General features: G+C 30.9%; 4 protein-coding genes across 5 annotated transcripts; 3 read left to right on the top strand and 1 right to left on the bottom strand.

The window, feature by feature from the left end:
- The first annotated feature begins 154 nt into the window (after nt 1-154).
- On the top strand, nt 155-3,437 carry LOC100745372 (chitinase-3-like protein 2). The gene is made up of 6 exons (XM_012384364.3): nt 155-364; nt 1,501-1,767; nt 1,895-2,176; nt 2,254-2,490; nt 2,685-3,108; nt 3,248-3,437. Exons 1-6 carry the CDS (start codon nt 306-308, stop codon nt 3,389-3,391), a joined length of 1,413 nt encoding a protein of 470 aa, XP_012239787.1. The 5' UTR covers nt 155-305; the 3' UTR covers nt 3,392-3,437.
- A 3,905-nt stretch (nt 3,438-7,342) lies between these two features.
- LOC105680210 lies at nt 7,343-15,683 on the top strand. Of its 2 annotated transcripts, none has more exons than XM_033320206.1 (3): nt 7,343-7,692; nt 13,852-14,023; nt 14,188-15,683. In XM_033320206.1, the coding sequence occupies exons 2-3, from the start codon at nt 13,856-13,858 to the stop codon at nt 15,205-15,207; spliced, it is 1,188 nt and encodes a 395-aa protein (XP_033176097.1). In that variant the 5' UTR covers nt 7,343-7,692; nt 13,852-13,855; the 3' UTR covers nt 15,208-15,683. The 2 variants fall into 2 exon arrangements, with proteins under 2 accessions (XP_033176097.1, XP_033176098.1); XM_033320207.1 differs by lacking the exon at nt 7,343-7,692 and adding an exon at nt 13,230-13,445.
- LOC100748724 (eukaryotic translation initiation factor 3 subunit J) lies at nt 8,733-12,877 on the bottom strand. Its single transcript, XM_012384360.3, has 6 exons — nt 12,731-12,877; nt 12,556-12,638; nt 11,789-11,902; nt 11,258-11,396; nt 9,372-9,536; nt 8,733-9,004 (listed from the first exon to the last, which is right to left on the bottom strand). The coding sequence occupies exons 1-6, from the start codon at nt 12,744-12,746 to the stop codon at nt 8,811-8,813; spliced, it is 711 nt and encodes a 236-aa protein (XP_012239783.1). The 5' UTR covers nt 12,747-12,877; the 3' UTR covers nt 8,733-8,810.
- A 372-nt stretch (nt 15,684-16,055) lies between the features above and the next one.
- Nucleotides 16,056-17,759, top strand: LOC117151524 (proteasome subunit alpha type-4). Its single transcript, XM_033320209.1, has 3 exons — nt 16,056-16,225; nt 16,839-17,466; nt 17,547-17,759. The coding sequence occupies exons 1-3, from the start codon at nt 16,223-16,225 to the stop codon at nt 17,687-17,689; spliced, it is 774 nt and encodes a 257-aa protein (XP_033176100.1). The 5' UTR covers nt 16,056-16,222; the 3' UTR covers nt 17,690-17,759.
- Nucleotides 17,760-20,475: the final 2,716 nt, after the last annotated feature.

Here is a 20,475-nt window from a genome sequence, read left to right as displayed (position 1 = left end):
TAGTAAATAGAAAAAGTACAAAGAGAATGTTATCATTAAAAGATAAATCCCGAGGAAGTAGATTCCTTCTGATACATGTCATTCTCATTAACCTACTAGATCGCAGCGCTCTATGGCTAGCGGCCGATTTCGCAAAGCACGCTTTATGACATTAAAAACCTTACCCCCACCGCAGGATTTGTCAGACATATCTGTATAAGTATACGACCCTAATCATAACGCATTGGGCGTAGTAATAAAAGTGGTAAGCCACCCTAGAGGACTAGCGTCCTCAAGCGTCAATTTTGACGAACATTGTGCGTTCAATGGTTAACCAAATCCCCGTGCCACAGGCCAAATATGAATTGTTAACAGACGTCCGACAGTAAGTTGCACTTTTTTTTATAGTTAGTTGTCTTTTAATTCCCTTATATTATATGCATGCATGCACGCGCGCGCGCGCGCGCTCGTGTGTGTGTGTGTGTATATATATGACAATCACATAACTCCTATAACAATAATTTGGTTTTCATTTATTTCTTTCTTTTCAATGTGTATAATAAATCTCGTAATTTACATTTACAAATTGATATTAGCAATATATCATTTTCAATGATATCATATTAAGCATAATACATACTTATTCATAACACTGTTTAGATGCCTTCCCACTACTAGATTTATGTATTACAATATAATATTATAAAATAGTATAGTTGAGATAATTACGCAGAAGAATATGCATGTATAATGTCAATACACATAAATTGAATAAATGATAATAATCAAAGTTCCATTTATAAGCACTTTATCTCTTAGATAATGTACAGTACCAAATTCCTTATTTCAAAAGTTACAATTGAATATATTGTTAGATACACATATCTGTAAAGTCAACTACTATTGTCAGATTTGGTAAAATTTGATTAAAAAATTTGTAAATATTATTTTTTACGGTATTGAAACTGCCATTTTTACTCCACTTAAATAATTCTTTCAATATATTTTTGTAAACCTAAACATTTATAAAAAAAGGTATATACCTATATCGTTATAGAAAGTGTAAAATATAAACTTTGCTTGTTTTCACTGAATAATATAGTTATATTTATCTTATTTACATTCTCTATATTTACATTTTCCTATATAATATTAAATTTCTTTACAACATCTACTTTTATAGCTTTTTTTTTTGTGTGTAATGAGTCATATGTGTGGGCATATATGTGTGAGTATATGTCAAAAGTTACAGGTGTGGTTATTGATTATCCTATATTTACTATGATACAAGAAGCCTTCATGGTTTAAAATGGTTAAAAATGCGCATAAAATAAATTTGAAATTTATGTTTCATGCAGCTCAAGCGTATAAAATTGAGAAATAAATTTGTTATAATGAATTATTAACTATTATTTACTGCACACATTTCTGATATTGTATGAAACATAAGCTTATCTGTATATATTATATATCAATGACTCAAATTTAGAAATTAACATAAATTTTCATATCCTTTTGTAGACCACGTTGGAGAACACAAGTTCTGTGCTTGGCATTAGTATCTTTGATACTTGGAGTTCTTTTCGTGACACGCGCGTGGTTGGGAATTGTTATCCTTCGCTCTCCAAGAGCGAAGACACTCGATACAGAAACACTAACAGACAATGCCAAGATTGCTACGTGGTTACGTCGGGCTCGGATGTACGCCGAGTCGACGAAGGAGAACCAGAATGCGGACAGGAACAACAGCATCAGTTCGCCACAACACTACAACACCAATTCCTCAGGGTACTTATATATTTATTGCCCAAAGTATATATGTCTCAAGAGAAAGTTTACGAACATTGTTATTATCATCAAGAATTAGTTATGAGAAAATAACATTTAAGTTATTGAAAAGAGTTTTCTTTCATAGGCAAATCATTGTCTGTTATTACACCATATCGAGCGACCTGAACACGTTCTGGGAGCTCAGTCCGTCGCACATTGACCCTGATCTTTGTACGCATATTATCGTGGGTTTTGCGGGCGTGGTGAACTGCAGCCTAGATTTGGGCAGTAATTCATCAATCTACAAGGAAGTTATCGCCTTGAAGAAATTGCAACCTCAATTAAGGGTCATGATCAGTGCTGGCGGCAGTAATGAGCTCCACTTAGGTTTTTCAGAAATGGTAAAAAATCATGCAAATAGAAAAAGGTAACTTTTGTTGTTTTACATTTTAATTGTTCCGTTATAAAGTGCATCGAAAACGCTACATGTTCTCTTTTTTATAGATTCATACGGTCCGTTTTAAATGTGACAAAGACATTTGGTTTCGATGGACTCGACTTAGATTGGGAATTTCCTGCATGGCTTGGAGCTGATGAACGGGAAAAACTCCATTTCGTACAATTATTAGAGGAATTACGAAGAGAATTTTATCGCGCTACAAAAACGTTGATTCTTTCTGTTGCAGTAGCTGCTCCACAAGCTATTGTTGATCAAAGCTATATGGTTGCAGAAATGGCAAAGTGAGCGAACATGTTTTTTGTAATATGAGCAATATTAGATAGCTGCGTTACTATTCGATAATGGCCAATAATAATTAGAGCTATTAAGATCATTTAAGAAAAAGTATTTCTTTATGTAACTATAAAATCAATTTTGTTTATTTATATTTTCGTAAATGTTTATATAAAATTTATCAAATTTTGTTATTATTTAGGTATGTAGATTTTGTGAACTTGATGTCATATGACTACCATTTTTATGTATGGTACTATCCAATTACCGGACTCAATGCACCGCTTTTCTCACATGCTGCTGAATCCGGTTATCTTTCCACTCTAAATGTTAATTATTCGGTTCATTATTGGCTTTCAAAAGGGATGCCAAGAGAAAAGTTAATTGTTGGGATTCCTACTTATGGCCACAACTATAGACTGGATAATCCGCAGAATCATGATTTACTCGCACCAGCAAATGGTTTCGGAGAATTGGGGAAGATGGGTTTCGTTTCTTATCCTACAGTTTGCGAGTTCCTTCAAAACGGCGCGAAGAGCGTTTTCAAACATGAAAGCAAGGTTCCCTATGCCTATAAAGATAGAGAATGGATCTCATATGACGATGTTACAAGCGTTTACTATAAGGCATGTACATATACTACTCTTACTTTCTAAGCCCATTCGATAAAATTATTAAATTTAAGACAAACGATTGTAATTTTTTTTTAGAATTAAGATCGCTCAAGGACCAAACATATTCTAATTGCTACGTACTATGTTTTAGGCTGAATGGATCCGTAGGAATAATTTTGGAGGAGCAATGATATTATCCTTAAATGTTGACGATTGGAATAATACATGTAAATTCAATGAAAGCTTTCCTTTAACTCGTACTGTTAGCAAGATTCTCAGGTATCAAGCCGATTAATCCATTTTCGTTTGTCACTTCTTTACATTCCAAACAGAGATATCGCGTTCCTTGAAAAGTATTCGATCGATCAAATCGGAACTGCTGCTTCTTCTTAATTTCTTACAGTGTCATAAAGTATCGTTTGCTCTTAAAAGAAAACTTCTGTCTTTTTTCAAAATAATTTAATTGCATATGCAATTGTTTGCATATCATAAAGTACAACTATAATTTTAATTCAAAGCTATTAAATTAAACATACACGTATTTATTTTATTTATTATTAAAACATAATATAATTCATTTATAAACATATAGGAAGAAATTAAAGATGAATAATAGAATATTTATTAGTCATATTTATTAGACAGTAATAGTCATATCTAAATGAAAATTCTTTAGAAACTTTTTTGATGATCGGATATGATACTGTATGGCCGAATCACTCATAGGTATACATTTTGTTATGAAATTCCAGAGTGCAAAAATATGTATATCCTGGGTTTTAACAGCAGTCACTCTCGTTTTCTACATTCCTAGGCCAGGTATTTGTATTTTTTAGGCTGATGCAATATTGATTTGCCTGTTAACTTCAAATCTTCTTTCTATATCTTTTTCCAAACAATTCTTCAACGTCCGATAGCTATCACTATTTGTCAGACATCCGGATTGCACTTTTCTACACGTAGTCTTACTGGTCATACACAGCCCAATAATGATCTCGTCTTTTACCCCCGCCCCCCTCTCCCCTTGCTCTGCCCCATAGATCCATACAAAAGCAAAATGGTATCGGACCAACAACTGCTTTCGGTGACCTTTAACGCGCATCGTCGCTAACACATACGTACATGTATACGAAAGGAACATCAAGGAGGAAAATTACTTTCCTATCTAGCCTTGTACAAATTGTTACCAAATATACCCTATTAATTATAGTTAATAACAATTATTTACATTGTATTTATTCATTTCCATTTTACTTGTTTTGTTTGAAATATAATTTATTTTGAAATATAAATTTGTTTTCTTTTTTGCATATATTAGTAGGTATTAATCTAAAAACTTATGTTAAGGTAGAAAATAAAGAAACTAAATAGTACATTATTAATTAATAATCTTGTGCGGATTTCAGTGATTTGGAAAGTTGAAATTTTGAAATTAATGATATTTAATGATTATGTAAACTAAATCGTTCAACGTTACTACCTCGAAAGGAATTTTGTGATTTTTCAGTTAAAAGTTAGTATTATAATTTAAACGAACTTTCTAATAAACAAATAAGTGATAGTTTATTGATTTAATATCACCTCTGGTAATTTTCGTCAAACTTTCATTGCGACGAAAACGTCTACCGATGTACACACATGTTGACCAAAAGAACTGGTTATTGTAAGATTTATGCTAGCTCCTTATCTTTTAAAAGCCAGCGTCTTGGAACTTTGACTTGAAAAAGTTAAAAGTATGAATTTCACGACTGTTCAAAGGCGTTAATATTCTTGAATAGATGTTGAATTTACTGTATTTACTCTTTTCGGTTTTTATTCTTTTTTATGTGTTACTTATCATTATAATAAACGTAACAAGTGTTTTAGAAGATGCCTTGTAACAGAAGTTGTTAAAAGAAATTAATTCGTGTTTTTAAATTTACAAATGTAAAGCAGCAACTTAAAGCAAATGTAATTAATTATCGTTTAAAATTATTAAATATGATTCCTCTATTACAGATATGTATTATCATGATAATTACTGTTAATTAAATGAAGTTGAATTTCAACATAATTTATAATATAGATATGTCGGGTTCACATCATGATCAGGGGTTAGGGGCGTGTAACGAATCTTCATTTGGATTAGACATTGTTGTTATGCAATAGAGAAGATATTTACTATTACAAATATGATTATTAGTACAAGTGTGGATATTACAGAATTGACAAGTAACCGCGTTGATTAGACACTAACGACAATGGTATTAGGTTCGATAACGAATCCACGGTCAACGGGATAACAAATGTACTTTCTTCCAAAGTCTAATTTCTCGGACTCGATTTACTTGTCTACGATACTGGTATTACTAAACCAACTCTTTGTTAGAACGTAGAGTATTCAGTGATCGTGAAGACGCTACGTAATTCGCTAATGAGACCTCACGAGAGAATGACCTTCCGTCACGATGCTGCTGCAGAGGAAAAACTATGATGGGACGTGTCAAAGGACACGAGATCATCGGATTCGTCGAGGAAAGCCTTCGTTCAGAAAGTGAGGGAGGGAACTGGACGTTGCTGTTAATTGGTTAATTTCTATATGTCGATGGTCGAGGTGCTAGCAGGAAGCATCGTACGCGAGAAAAGCAGATTTCCCGTATCTTCCCGTGGTAGATGATAGATTTAGGGGCTGCTAAGACTAAGACTATTTGTCAGTTCGAAGAACCATAGCTAAATAAATGCTAAGATTTGTAGCGGATCCTTAGGCTAGCTGAAAATATACTGTGAAGATGTATCGACATCTGGCAATCATCTTGTCCGAAGAATGTGTCCGAAGAATTGTCGCCTTTGTGTAGCAAGCCACGGGACAGAAACCGTTGGTGGGTTTAACGTCGCGTGCCGCTACAATTATATCTTTTTAAGCAGAGCTATACGATTACTCCATACCTTTGTTAGGTAAAACGTTCATCCCGTGACCGCGGCTACGTTTAGCGACTGGTTGTGTCGCTTCGAGTCCAAGCTCATTGTCACAAAATCTCGGGCAAACATAATCGGATTAAATCGTAAACAATTACTTAAGTACGGCTTATGATAAGAATCTAGACTAAAGTATTGAGGTTTTGCCAAGGATTGCAAAGAGAAGGCCCCTCATCTCCGACAGATATAAAATATCTTTTTTATTGATTTAAGTATTGGTAAAAGATGCTGAAATATAGGAAATATTCGAATATCTCGATAACACATATTACAATTTTCTATATATTAAAAATTGTTAATATTCGTTGAGAGTTAAAAGAAGAAAAATAATTAATAGAGAATGATATTTTTTAATTATACATTTCCAAATCGAATATAGATATGTTAAGCTTTATACAGAAATGTATTTTTAATTTTAACGAAAGTAAAAGCATAATTTGATCGATATTAATCATTTTAGAAGTATAGAAATATTTTTCTTTTTTATTAGATTTTTTAAACTTTGCCTCTAATTATATAATCAAACTATCATAATGTGCCATAGTATCGTAAATAAAAAAGAAAAAAGAAAAAGAAAAAAGAAAAGAATAGATTTACGTTAAATCGGAAACATATTTATTGCACTCAAATTCATAAATTGATTGCAATGAAGTTGTTTATCAGAATAAGAATTAAAACTATCATGTATCATTTATTTAATATTAATATTAAAAGATATATTGTTAAACATTATTGCAATAAAACTAAGAAAAACAAACTGCAGCATAACAAAAATTAATTTTATGACTAATCAAAATCAAGCAGATCTAATGGAATATGTGAAACGAAGAAAGATTTAGCGTTTAATTTACTCATAAAGAGATAGGAACAAGCGTGACAACAAGTGAAATTTATTATTGAGAGAACAAAAGATGAAACAATATTCATAGTTTATCGTAAAATATGCCGTATTCTCTTAGTTTTACTGCGGTAAATATAAAGAATTCTATAAGATAGTTTTAAGCGTCAGAACTTCGTCCATGTTCGAATAGAATTTTTGACTAATAAGTATGTATGTAATTTTTTCATTTCACTATGCATATCTTCTATCCATGTAATGAGAATGCTTAATAAAAAGTACTATTGAATTACTTCGATTTTCAATTTTCCTCACATTTTTCGAAGATGAAGATTTTAATAAGTTTTTTTCAAACAAAGTATATTATTTCTATAAAGTATTATTTTAACAATACCATATATTACGAAAACAATAGCCATATAATCGTACGTGCATATTTGTTGATATAAAACTATAAGAAACTGTTTTATATATACATGTGTAGTTTCCTGTACGAGAAGATTATCGAGGCATGCGCATAAAATTCTTTCCGAAGGATGGATCCCCACGATCAACAAGTTATAATACTCTTCACCGAATCATTCAGTTCTTCCGCAACGCTCGTGGCACGAACATTGTGCCACCGGTGTCTTCATAATATTCTATTGTATTTCCTCGGTATCCGATTTTCATTATCGGTATACAGTTTACGTTGGTTATAATTAGTCCATAAATTAACAAACTAAACGCGACTAAATTTGCTGGCATATATATTGAAGATTATCAATTTTTTTCGAAACTATTAATAGTTTGAATCAATCGGGGTAAGTAGTAATGTAGTTTCTTTTCAATTATATTTCAAACATATCAACATATTTGCGTTAATCTGCCTTTACATCCCATCGATGTACTATGTATATTCATTTTTCTTGTTTTTTCTTTTCTTTCTTTAAACTGTTTTATATATATAATATATATTTTTTTTACGCACACAGATGCGCGCGCGCGCATCCGCACACACACACATACCCACACACGAAATATATAATATATATTATATACACAGGATATTTCGTTTAACTGGAAACGACAGAATATCTCGCGAGGCATTGAATTTATCAGAAGAACGTTTTAACGAAAGTTGTTTGGTTCGAGGAGGAGCATCATATCGATGAAATTATTTTTTTTCCAGATCGAGCAGCGAAGGAGATTTTAGGGTCAACTTCATTTTTTCAAACGGAACCATATATTTTTAATACATTAATCGACCCATTTCGGCATTCCCCATAGAAAAGTATTAGCCTGTTTACGCCGAGAAATCATTAGTCCGAGGAATATTTCAACTGTAATTTGTCAAATTTAACGTACGGAAGACAAAAACAATGTAAACACAGGAATACCGCTCCGTGTCTTTCTTTGTCTTCCATACATTATATTTGACACATTGAAGTTAAAATATCGCCGAAACTAATAATTTCTCGGCATAAACAGGCTAATACTTTTCTATGGGGAATGCCGAGATGCGTCGATTAATGTATTAAAAATATACGGTTCCGTTTGAAAAAATGAAGTTGACCCTAAAATCTCCTTCACTGCTAGATCCGCAAAAAAAAAAAAAAAAATTTCATCCATATGATGCTCCTTCTTGAACCAAACAACTTTCGTTAAAACATTATTTTGATAAATTTAATGCCTCGCGAGATATTCTGTCGTTTCCAGTTAAACGAAATATCCTGTATAACATGAAATTCTAAAAACTATTTGATGTAATGTTTAATATTGTAACCATTCTCGAACCAAGAAATAAAGAGAATGAAAATTCAAATATAAAGAGAGAGAATAAAGGATATAAAATTTGCAAAAATGTTAATAACCATTTGCTTGTATTTAGGCGACTAGAAAAGGAATTAGGGAATAATAAGAATATGGGATGAGAAGGTCGCTACATGAAATCGTCGTAGTCATCGTAAACATAGTCGCCGTATTCGCTCAAAAGAGTGTTGTCATCTTCGATTTTCAGTTTTGCTTTCCCCTTGCCCTTGTTCTTTTTCGCCTTTTCTCCTTTCTCGATTTTCTGCTTCTCAATCAACAAATTATCGATCAACGTTTTAACTTTCTTCAAATGCGCTGAGGATACTGTAAACAAGATTAATATAATATACCATATTTACCATTAAATTAATTAATTTTAAGCATACTAAAGAGCAATATGCATTTATGAAATCGATTGTTTGCCCTATTAAAGTATATTAATTTATTTGATATTAGTTTACAGCGAAGATGAAATAAATTTATAATAGAAAAAAAAAATTGTAATTAAAATTAATTTTATAAAGAAGAAGTGAATTTATAAAAGGAATAATTTATCGAAATTGAATTTTTTTTTTAAATATAGCCTTTTGTTAATTGTTATGATGTTACTCTGTTGCCATGCAGACACAGTAGCGAGGATAGATGGCATAAAGACATTGGATTCTTTTATATTTTAATATAATGTACTTACAATTGAGAGCAACAGATTTAATAAGTTCTTCCCCAAACGGAGGAAACTCGGCATTTTTAGCAAGTTGATTTAGCTTCTGTGTAAGTACACTTCCGTACTGCTCAAATTCTTCTTTTGTGCTAGGTACTGCCGTATCTAGACTCAAAGCAGGTTCTTCTGTTACACCTAAGGGAAAAATTTCAAATTATAATTTCTAATAAGATAATTACAGCTGTTTTTACTAATAATTTTTATAATAAAAAATATTAGATGACGAGTGGATATAATACTAATTACATTAATTTACATTCGTCTATCTTTCATAACTTAATTATTCAAATTTGACCAATAGTGATAAAAGTAATGCTTGTTCGTTTAATATTAAAAATTTACATACAGAATGATATTTTCAAATATATTCCTTATGTAGGCGAAATATTACCTATAACTTTAATTCTACGAGATTTTACCTTCGAATAAACAAATAATTTTAAACATTCATCATATCAATGTTCAGAAAGCACATAGTATATTGTTATTAAAATTAAACATTTATCAGGAACGGTACGGGAGATTAAATGTTGATAAATAAGACACGTCTGCGTTATATTTTTATGAAATAGAAGTGTTTATTTTTTATACAATAACAATTCTGCACTTTCCTCAAAGATTATATTAAATAATTGAGATACATGATTTACATCTCTGGTACAGTTCCTGACACAAACTTAATCTTTTTAAATGGATTAAATATAGAAATATGAGAATGTTCAATAGTTGACAATTAACCATTTTAATTACAGTAGTAAGTATAGTATTCAGAAATTTAAATACACCCAAAATTTGTTTAATTTTTTACAGCAATATGATGAAAACGGAACACTTTGAGCATATAAAACGTTATTCAGAATTTTTTACAACTATTTTACTGTATGTACAATTTTAATTTATATAAAAAATACTTCATATTGTCCTTTTAAGAACGAGAAAATTGTTAGAAATTTTATGTTATGTATATATAGCTATTTTACTAAATGGAATGTATTTAAAAATTACATAATAATTATTTTGATTTTTACACCAATAACACTTAATACTGGCAAAATATACTGTATATTAGTTTATGAAAGATAAAGCTTTAAAACATAATTAAGCCATTAAAAATTTGCATTAAGCCATGAATGTGGAATCAACTCTTTGCGATCCAATTATTAGACCTTGAGCAAATACAATATCTGAAGTAAAATATCTCTTCTAAATCGTAGCTGTGAAAGAAATAAAGCACATTTAAAAAATATAATATTCACATTAAGTTTCAATTATCTTAATTTAAAGAGTTACATTTAGGATTCAAACATTTAGATCTAAATGCAACAGCTTTCATAATTAAAATGATATTAGATTCGGCAACTAACTTAATATCAATTAAGAACTTTAGGAGATTCAAAGATAAGAAGAAGCTTATAGATGCGTCTCGAAATTTGAATCTAAACTTAAAATTAAACAAGGTTATGAAACAAATAAAAATAACAATGCTCATACTTAGATACATACGTTATTAATCTAATATACTTTACTGTGCTATAGTTTAGATCTGCGTCAATTTTATGTAAAATTACAAAATAGTTCATAGCTTTGCAGTAGCAAGATCAAATATTTAAAAAACAAAGTAATACATACATCCTAATTCCTTGTAAGCAAAATACTAATTCCAATACTTTTAAGAAAGATCTTTACCTTATCAAATATTAATGAAATGACTACATACTTTCGTAAGTTATTTAAAATTCATATTATTAAATAAAAATAGGAGTGCAAAGAGTTAATAAGTAAAAGTTTTTAGCGAAGTCATTTCTTCTCAGTTTTGTGCGGCTTGCGATGAGAAAAATCAACAAGGTTGGACAAACCGAAAGTCTCCATGGCAAGGCGTAAATCAGCTTCTTCTTGGAGCCTTTGACGCCTTATTTGTTCCGCTCTCCTCTCTTCTGGCGTTAATGCTTCCTCTTTCTCTTTAGCTTTCCTTTCTGCCTCTGCCTTTGCCTTTTTCTATAATTAACAAAATTAGAAATACTTGTCATATTAATATAATAAACGCTCTAAGTTTCTTTACATACATAAACTAACAGAAATTAGATAAACAAAAACATACAATAAAAATTGTAAATTTTTATTTATGTAAAGAGTATCCCTACAATCATGTTACAACTGGGAAAAGGAGTGTTCATGAAAGAGTAAGTTTAAAATGCGCAATAACGTTTATGCGTATGCTTTGTCTTTCCCAAGGGAACAATTCTTTTTCCACCTGTACCTTACTTCTATAATGTGAATATAAACAGAAAATAATAAACAAGCAATCAAATAAGTGGGTTAAATTTTACTTTAAGATAAATTAGTTTAGGAAAACATATTTAAAAAATTCAATCAAAGAAAAGTTATACCTCACGCTCTTCAATTCTTTCTGCCAAAGCTTTCTTTGGCTTTGGTTTAGCCTTAGGCACTTCTGCGGGTTTTTCTACATCTTTCTTTTCTTCTTCGACATCTTCCCAGCTATCCTGTTGATTGATTATTTCTTGAAATCATCGTACAAGCACTTCATTTTCTAACATATGTATTTAATTCTATTTTCATCTTATATTTCTTCCTACAATAATCTAGATATATCAATAAAATATCTTTACAAAATAATTTATATCCTACATGATCCGGAATATGTTCTGACAATTCCCGCCATTATCAAATCTTACATAATCATGACATAATTAAATTTAATTTTATTTAAAATTGAAAATTATGCTACATTTAAGCATCACGTAACTGTATCTATGACACTTTTATTACTTTAAAACTGAGGTAAACTTAGGATCAATTCATCTCCGATACGTAGAATCCAATTTAAAAATACATACAACACGTTAGTAATAAATTCCAAATTTCTATAATTATTCATTATCAAACATAAACGTAAATTTTCAATTTAAATGCATTTCATCCGTTTTGAATTCTAATTATGGTTTCAATATTCATACAATTCAAATTCAAAAACAAACTTCAAATCTGTTCAACAATAATCAATTATCATCGCGCTATTCGACTCATGTTGACTAGCTCTATGAAAGGTTAACCATACTTATGGTGTGTCGTCTGAACGGAAGATTTTCAAAATCGTATGCACAAAATTAGAATAAGAAAGCCAGTAACACAGAACCTTGACATCTTCGTCTTCGTCTTCGCCCTCCCACTTGTTGGATCTGATAGCGAGGTCGAATTTCGCCTCAGCGTTCTCGACATCTGTAAAAGTTGAAGGTTAAAATGGTTTCGTAGTTTCGATTAAAGGTACAATCGCATAACAATTAAATGTCGGAAAATCGATTTGCACATACCCCACTCGTCATCCATGGTGTGGATTTTGGATTATTTGCGCACGATTTCGTTCGTAAATGAAACAAATCCTCCTCGAACTAACGTGGTTGAACAGATCACGACTGGAATCAAGCGAGCCATACTGTGCGAGGAAAGCGTGTGCCTTTCTTGCGATATAGTGGTGGTATGAAACATAAATTACGCATGTTAGAGATTGGATACCCTGTATTAAAAATAATACCAAACACAATGATTATTTAGGGATTATTATTATCATTTCAATTAGCAAGGTTTTGCAACGGAAATTAGTAATAGTTATTAATTCTATTGCTTTTTCCTTTCTTTTTGTAAAATGATAACATTTTGTATAACACATTTATACATTGTAAAACAAATCCACATAGATCTATGGAAATTCGTTTCTCTGTAATTAATATATTCGCAAAATTTATCATTTACGCTAGTTCATGGCAAATTATTTATAATTTAGATTTATAAGGCTAAAATTTACTATTTGTTTCGGTATTAAAGATTGTCGTCATATTGCGAAATTTTATCATAGGGGGACTTCCTTTAAAAGCTCTTTCGTCGAAAATTATATATACGTTTGAATTATACGTTACGGATTCAAAATTTAGATTAAAACAATGTGTGACGTATGTAGATACATGTATTGTGATATGAGTAGTAATACAGTTGTGCGATTTTGCAAGTGATATACTTTTGATACAATTGGCAAGTAAATTCAAAATGTTATTGCCTAAACAATTTGCGGCAGTTGCAAGAAGACCGAATATCTTATATATTAAGCTTGAAAATAAATTTAAAATTATATTTTAAATAAGATCACGCACGTAACGTTGAACATAAAAGTTATTTACGAATTAGAATATAATAAATTTTGTTATTAATACAGAAATTCAAACTTATAATTTTCCCTCCTTTGAGCGACCATTTTTATTAACAATAACTGTCACATTTTTTTTAATTACTTGTATTGTCAACCAGTCGACCATAAAAAAAGAAGATACAACATGATACTGATGACAATACAAAATGACATTGAAAACTTTCTCTTTATATATAAATATACGTACTAGTTTTATAATTACATAATAATTTTTATTTCTTTTGTTCTTAGAAAAATGAATGACATGGAGGTTTATATTACTTGCCCATACAACAAATGTCATCGTATTAGAAAATCTAGATTTCAAATTCATATAACAAAATGTGCCAAAAATTACCAGAAAGATGACAAGCTTGCTTGTAAATACGATAGAACACACATATTAGACTCGGAACAGTATGAGGTAAATTAGAAAACATTTTTACGCACCCTCTTTTTATAAATTTTTATATTTCATTCATGTTATTCCTACTTAACCATTTGTGTTACCCAATAGAAGAATTTAATATCTGATAAGTCGAATTATTAATTCTTAGATTCTAATGTTAGTATAATTTATTTCTGTAGCACCATTTGACAATATGTCCATCAAGTGGAGACGTAAAAAGTAAGGAAATCACATTAGAATCGGATGAAGACGTTCCGAGAATTCTAGTGGAGAGAGTACCTGACACGAGAACTCGTACAATGGATGAAGACTGGACTGGAAATAATCGATCATATAATCCACTAGCTGCAACAGAAAATAGAGATGTAATTAGAGGGGCGATTGCTATGTCAAAATCACAGAAGAAACAGTTTAAACAGTATGAAAGAGAGAGAATGTCTCTTCTTCAAAGGACTAACAGCGACTCTAGCAGCAACACTAGCAGCAACACGAGCACCACAAGAAAGAAAGTAGACATTGAACAACCATTGCAGCCACCTAAACAACTTTCTAAAGCAATGTTATGCGATGGAAATTTTGCTAGTAATCTTATTTCCAAGTTAGACAAATTGAAAATGGAGGAAAGCGATGGGAAGAAGGGAACAAAGAGTATTTCATCGAAGAAAGAAGATATAAGTAATAATAGCAGTAACATAGCAGATTCTACAAAAAATTGCTTGAAAAATAATACTATCGATACAAGTACTGATATAGGTATCACTTCTTCAACTATAAATAATAGCTTTAGTCAAAAAGAAAAAGAAAATATTCCTAATGAAGAAAACAATGCTGTTGCGTTATTCAAAGATATTTTTGAGGCCAATAAAGGTGTTTCAGATGAAAGAAGTGATCCTAACATGAAAGTAATTTCTCAAGGAAATAATCCTGAAACACAAGGGAATGATAAAAAGGATAATATTAGAAAAAATAATTCTCAACCAAAGTCAAGTAAACAAGGTAGCTCTAACTCTCAGAATATTATTCCGTGCAATACAAAAATAGCAGCAAAACTTTATGGGGAGGCAAAAAAGATTAGTACTGGGAGAGGATTCACTAGAATTTATCAGCATTTGAACACTAACATGAAAATGGGAGAAGAAGGAGAAGGGAAAAAAATGACACAAGATTTGGTTTCTGACTACGGTTATGACAAAGAATAGGAAATACTTTAATAATGTGCTTAATTTCGTTATTTCGTTCTTAACGTATTACCTTATGAAATTCTTTTTTCTTTTTATGATGTTACTATATGAAGCAATTCCTTTTCCTTCTTAAAATATTTGATATGATTTTTAAGAATTAACGATGAAACTATATGTATAGTTTCCATAAAGTTCCTTTTTCTTTAGTAATCGTAAAATGTCGGTATTTCATTTTCCTCTTCTTTTTTATTATTATTATTAGATTCCTTTTAAAACTTAATAAGACCTTCGAAAACCATGATAATTAAAACGATTACGAATATCGATTGGAAAATTATAGTATTGTGCAAATTAAATATATGTACAAATAATGTATTTTTATAATACAATTGGCAATTCGACTTTTAATAGTGACAAAATATTATTTGCTGGAAAAGTACTGATGATAATTGAGTTTATATATTTTTTTAAATTAAATATATTTTTACGCAACAGCAATCACTATGATGTTTAATTACAAAACCTCCTAATCCACATTGAAATAATTGAAGTAAATTACTGATTTTATCGTAAAAATTTCACTAAGTAAATATTTGTAAAAAGAAGATAGCAACAAGTAAGTAAATTATTTAATATAAATATAATTTTTACATACATCAGAGTATCAAAAAAGATATCTTTATTATATTACATATACATATATACATAATCTATCTAATTTATACTATATGTATATAATACACTTATATAGTATAAAATAAATAAATTATGAGCGTATGTCCTCATGTTGGTTTGTCCGTATGTTGATTTGTTTTATTTATTATATTTATTACATTTATGCTATAAGAATGCCAGTCTTATTATAGAACGCATATACATCGATGTGAAATCCTGTCAACTTCCGGAACAAACTGTTGTGTGTTCTGAAGTTATTCAAAAATCCGACTTGTACAAATCGCTTCTTATCGCTGGTGTCAATTTCTCAATTTTGTTTGTCATAATATTGTATCTACCGTACTGAAAGTTTCACATAATGGTAAATATAAAGAAGTATTAATTTAGTATTATTTATTATAATTTTCATTAAACTTTTAGGTATCTTTCTATTAAAATTTGGTGGTTACATAAATTGCATTGTCATTCGCTAATAACGAAATAATATATATAATAATAGTATTAGGATATTGTATGTAAATTTGTTTTATTAAATGTGTTGTTGTGTTTAAAAAATTTTTTCATTTCCTCATAGAAATTTACTCATTATTGCTTATAAGTTGCTATTGTTAAAACTTGAACGATGATCATCATAAAGTTAATTTAATGAAGTTTATTTATTTATTTATTTATTTATTTATTTATTTACATTACATATGGACGCATCGTTTATTCTGCGATACTGTGTTCTTATTAAATTGAGTTTTTATTTATATCGAGTGTTTTAAGTTTGTTTAGCTGGTATTTTTTAGGTTACATGAATTCATATTTACAAGTCGAAGTGGAATATAGTGGGGCTATATTATTTTAGAATCTATAAAAAATTTAAACGATATTGCTCAATAGTAGAAACATGAGTTTCAAAAGATTATGAAATTTAAAAATATAATATTGACATTTTTAACTCGTATTTAATTCCATTTTTACGCTAACAGGCACGCAGATATGATACACGCACGACAATCTTTTCTCCCGAGGGCCGTCTCTATCAAGTAGAATATGCAATGGAAGCTATAAGTCATGCAGGTACTTGCCTTGGCATTTTAGCAACTGACGGTGTTCTACTTGTGGCAGAAAGACGTAATATAAATAAATTATTGGATGAGGTATATTATTCTGAAAAGATCTACAAACTGAACGATGACATTGTGTGCTCTGTCGCTGGTATCACTTCCGATGCTAATGTATTAACAAATGAATTACGTTTAATCGCGCAACGATATTTACTGCAATATGGAGAGCCTATTCCTTGCGAGCAACTCGTGTCTTGGCTTTGCGATGTAAAGCAAGCGTATACACAATACGGAGGAAAAAGGCCTTTTGGTGTTTCCATCTTATATATGGGATGGGACAAGCATTATGGATACCAATTGTATCAGTCAGATCCAAGTGGGAATTATGGAGGCTGGAAAGCAACTTGTATCGGACATAATTCTGCTGCTGCGGTATCATCGTTAAAGCAGGAATATGATAATAACAATATCACGTTAGACGAAGCAAAAGCGCTGGCTATAAAAGTGCTGTCTAAGACTTTAGATCTCAATAAGTTATCAGGAGACAAAGGTAAATGTATATAATTTAAATGTAGTTTCATAAATGTAAAATTGTGTAATATTTTAACTTTACTTTTTATTTTATTTCAGTGGAAATGGTCACCCTAATAAGAGAAAACGATAAAACTATTACAAGGATCCTTCCTACGAGTGAAGTTGATGCTTTGATCGCAGAACACGATCGTTTAGAAGCACTTGCTGAACAAGCAAAGAAAGAGAAACAGAAATTATAAAAATAACCATGTCGCGTATCTTGTATTTTTCTTATATTTTCTTGTTTAATAATATCGTCCTGAAATTCTACGAATTGTCTTATACAGTTTCCAATCCTTATACCGAATATAATGTCAATATCCTTTTACGCAACATTACATTGTACCGAAGTGAAAGTATAAAAGGCAGAAATAATGAATAATAATGTAGAAATTAATAAGTTTCCTATACGAGCATCATAGTTAATTCATTAATTTGATCTTTCTTACTCAGTTTTTTTTTTTTTTTAAATCAAAAGAATAACTGGATTATGTTTTAACCGAGTAATGGTTACAAAGAAATATATCTTTGAAAAATATATTAGAATAACAGGTAGAAGACAGAAGTCCATTACAAATCAGAGACGCACAGAAAGGAGTATTTACCTTGTAAAAGATATTCAAAAATAATGAAAAATTGATACAGCAGTTAGAGACACCTGACACACTATAACAGCCCATACGGACAAAGATTTTTATTATAAAAAATTAAGCGATTAGTTTAATAAACATATGTCTACGGTGCTATGTTGACCGGGATAAGATAAAAAATTGAAAAAGATGAAAAAAAAAGTTATGAGTCGAGTCATATTGACCAGGCTGTCACTGCGGTCCCACTCCCGGGCGCGATCCCACTACTGCCCGCCACGGAGACTTTTGGCTGCTGGGTTTCCCCTCTGGCCCGGTTCGCCTCTCCCTAGCCAACCTGGCCATCCCGGATTCCTCGACGGGATGCCCATATTGATGGCCAGCTTAGCGCGGACGCCCAGTCAACGTGAGTCCCGCACCAACAGTAACCCCCGTTCTCAGACCCTCCATCATAACTAGCCTCCGAGTAGCCGGATTACAGGAGCCGCCACACTCCCAGCTGACAACCTTCGCTACTATTCGTCTATTTGACGTAAACTTTTGACATATTTCACACGAAGAAGGATATTTTAACGAAATGTTCTCGAAATTAGATATCTTAGACATTTGAAATCAAACGACGGCTTAGCTGAATCTAATCTCGCGACTTAAATATAAATGATAAACTTTTTAGGAAATAAATATGGCGGATCACATGTGCATATATATATGCGCACGTTTGCCAAGGAGTGTATCAAATGATTTGTATAGAGTATCGTGCGTCGGTAAAGAAGGATACGGGTTGATAATAGAACTACCGTCGGTAATGATATTGAACGAGTAAAAAAGAATTCTTTTTTACGTAGACGAAGAGTGGCATAAATGGATAACAAAGGTAATAAGTTGTGCAATATATTTATAAGATCACATTACTTTAGTTAATTGCAACAATGAGAATGAATTTGTTAGGCATATACATTGCGATTTCTATATAAAATTGTGAAATCACCTATCAGTTTTCGCCTTTTGCAACATTGTACAGAGTGTTTCCTATTTTCTACCCTTATATCCTAAACGTTCTTAAATCTATACGTTTAAACAGAGGGCTCCTATTTCTAATATCTTTTTTATATGAAATAATATATTTCCTTGACTTGCTCTTTATTGACAATATTTCTGGATATTCCATTGCATATTGTACATTGTTAATAGAATTCTAATTTTACGAAATTTTTAGATTTAATCCTACAGGTACTGGTGGCTTTTTGCATACAGTGGCACAACTTTATACATATATATATATATATATATATATATATATATATATATATATATATCGCTGTATGTAAATCTATAACATAATATTGCGTATATATACGTATACTATATAAATAATATAAATATAAATCTTGTATCAAGGTAAATAAAGTCACACGTAGGATTGTAATTTACGCGGAACGGGTTAGAGATACAGAGACGAACAGTTCGATGGTTAAACGGGGAATAAAACTGGATCTTCTTGTCGTTCGACCGCTTTCAACGATTTGAATAGTGTGAGAGGGTAAAAGAAGAATGAAACGACAAGGTTGTGCGTTCGTATTATGAAACGGTTGAAATGCACGTGTCGGTTACATCAATTTTATTACTATTATACAAATTACGACTACTTCGCATAGCTACGATTTAGTCGGAAAAATTGCAATTCTTATATTTGTTAATCCATTCGACTTTTAAACGCAAAGTTCGTGCTTGGAAAGCAGATTGAAATCTCCTTATATTATTATAAAGGTATTACAAGGTATGATGTTTTATAAATTTCATCGTAGAGGAAAGGTACCTACCGATATTATCAGAGAAACGAGGAAAGATACGAGGCGAAAGATCGCACAAAATATCTTGTTCGTCATCTTTTCACGTATAATGTCAATGTTTCGAAATACCTGTAAACATCTGTCGAGAGAAGTGGAACGTGAGAAATATGAAAAAGCTAAAAAAAATATAAAGAGGTTCTGATGTTGCTCGCGTTCGTATACGCAGTGTAACGCGCAGCCTTAACTAGTCCAGCAATAAGAAAGTTGTTATTTCTTAAATATTTGTTTATAAAACATCTATGTTTTGCTTCTGCAAGGAATCGTAAGTCGAATGAAAGATTAAAAGGAAAAGACAAAAGTGTAATATGATCGCTATAATTGGCTATAATTGTATACAAAGTCATATTTTGGAGAACATTATTGTTCTACATTAAAAAGTAAACCCTCGGAAGAAGACGTTGTTTTACCTTTTAACTATTATAAAAGGTCATAGTTTTCATTATTATAGAAAAGCACTTATAATCACTTTCTTTATATTTATTAGCCGCATTCTGTGTAATTTCGCATTTCTAAAATTTTTATAAATTCACAATAATCGTCAGTGTAGTT

Source organism: Bombus impatiens, unplaced genomic scaffold (assembly GCF_000188095.3).
Source record: "Bombus impatiens unplaced genomic scaffold, BIMP_2.2 scf_0259, whole genome shotgun sequence".
Lineage (NCBI taxonomy): Eukaryota > Metazoa > Arthropoda > Insecta > Hymenoptera > Apidae > Bombus > Bombus impatiens.
Note: the sequence above shows the minus strand (reverse complement) of the source record. Positions and strands in the feature narration are given on the sequence as shown.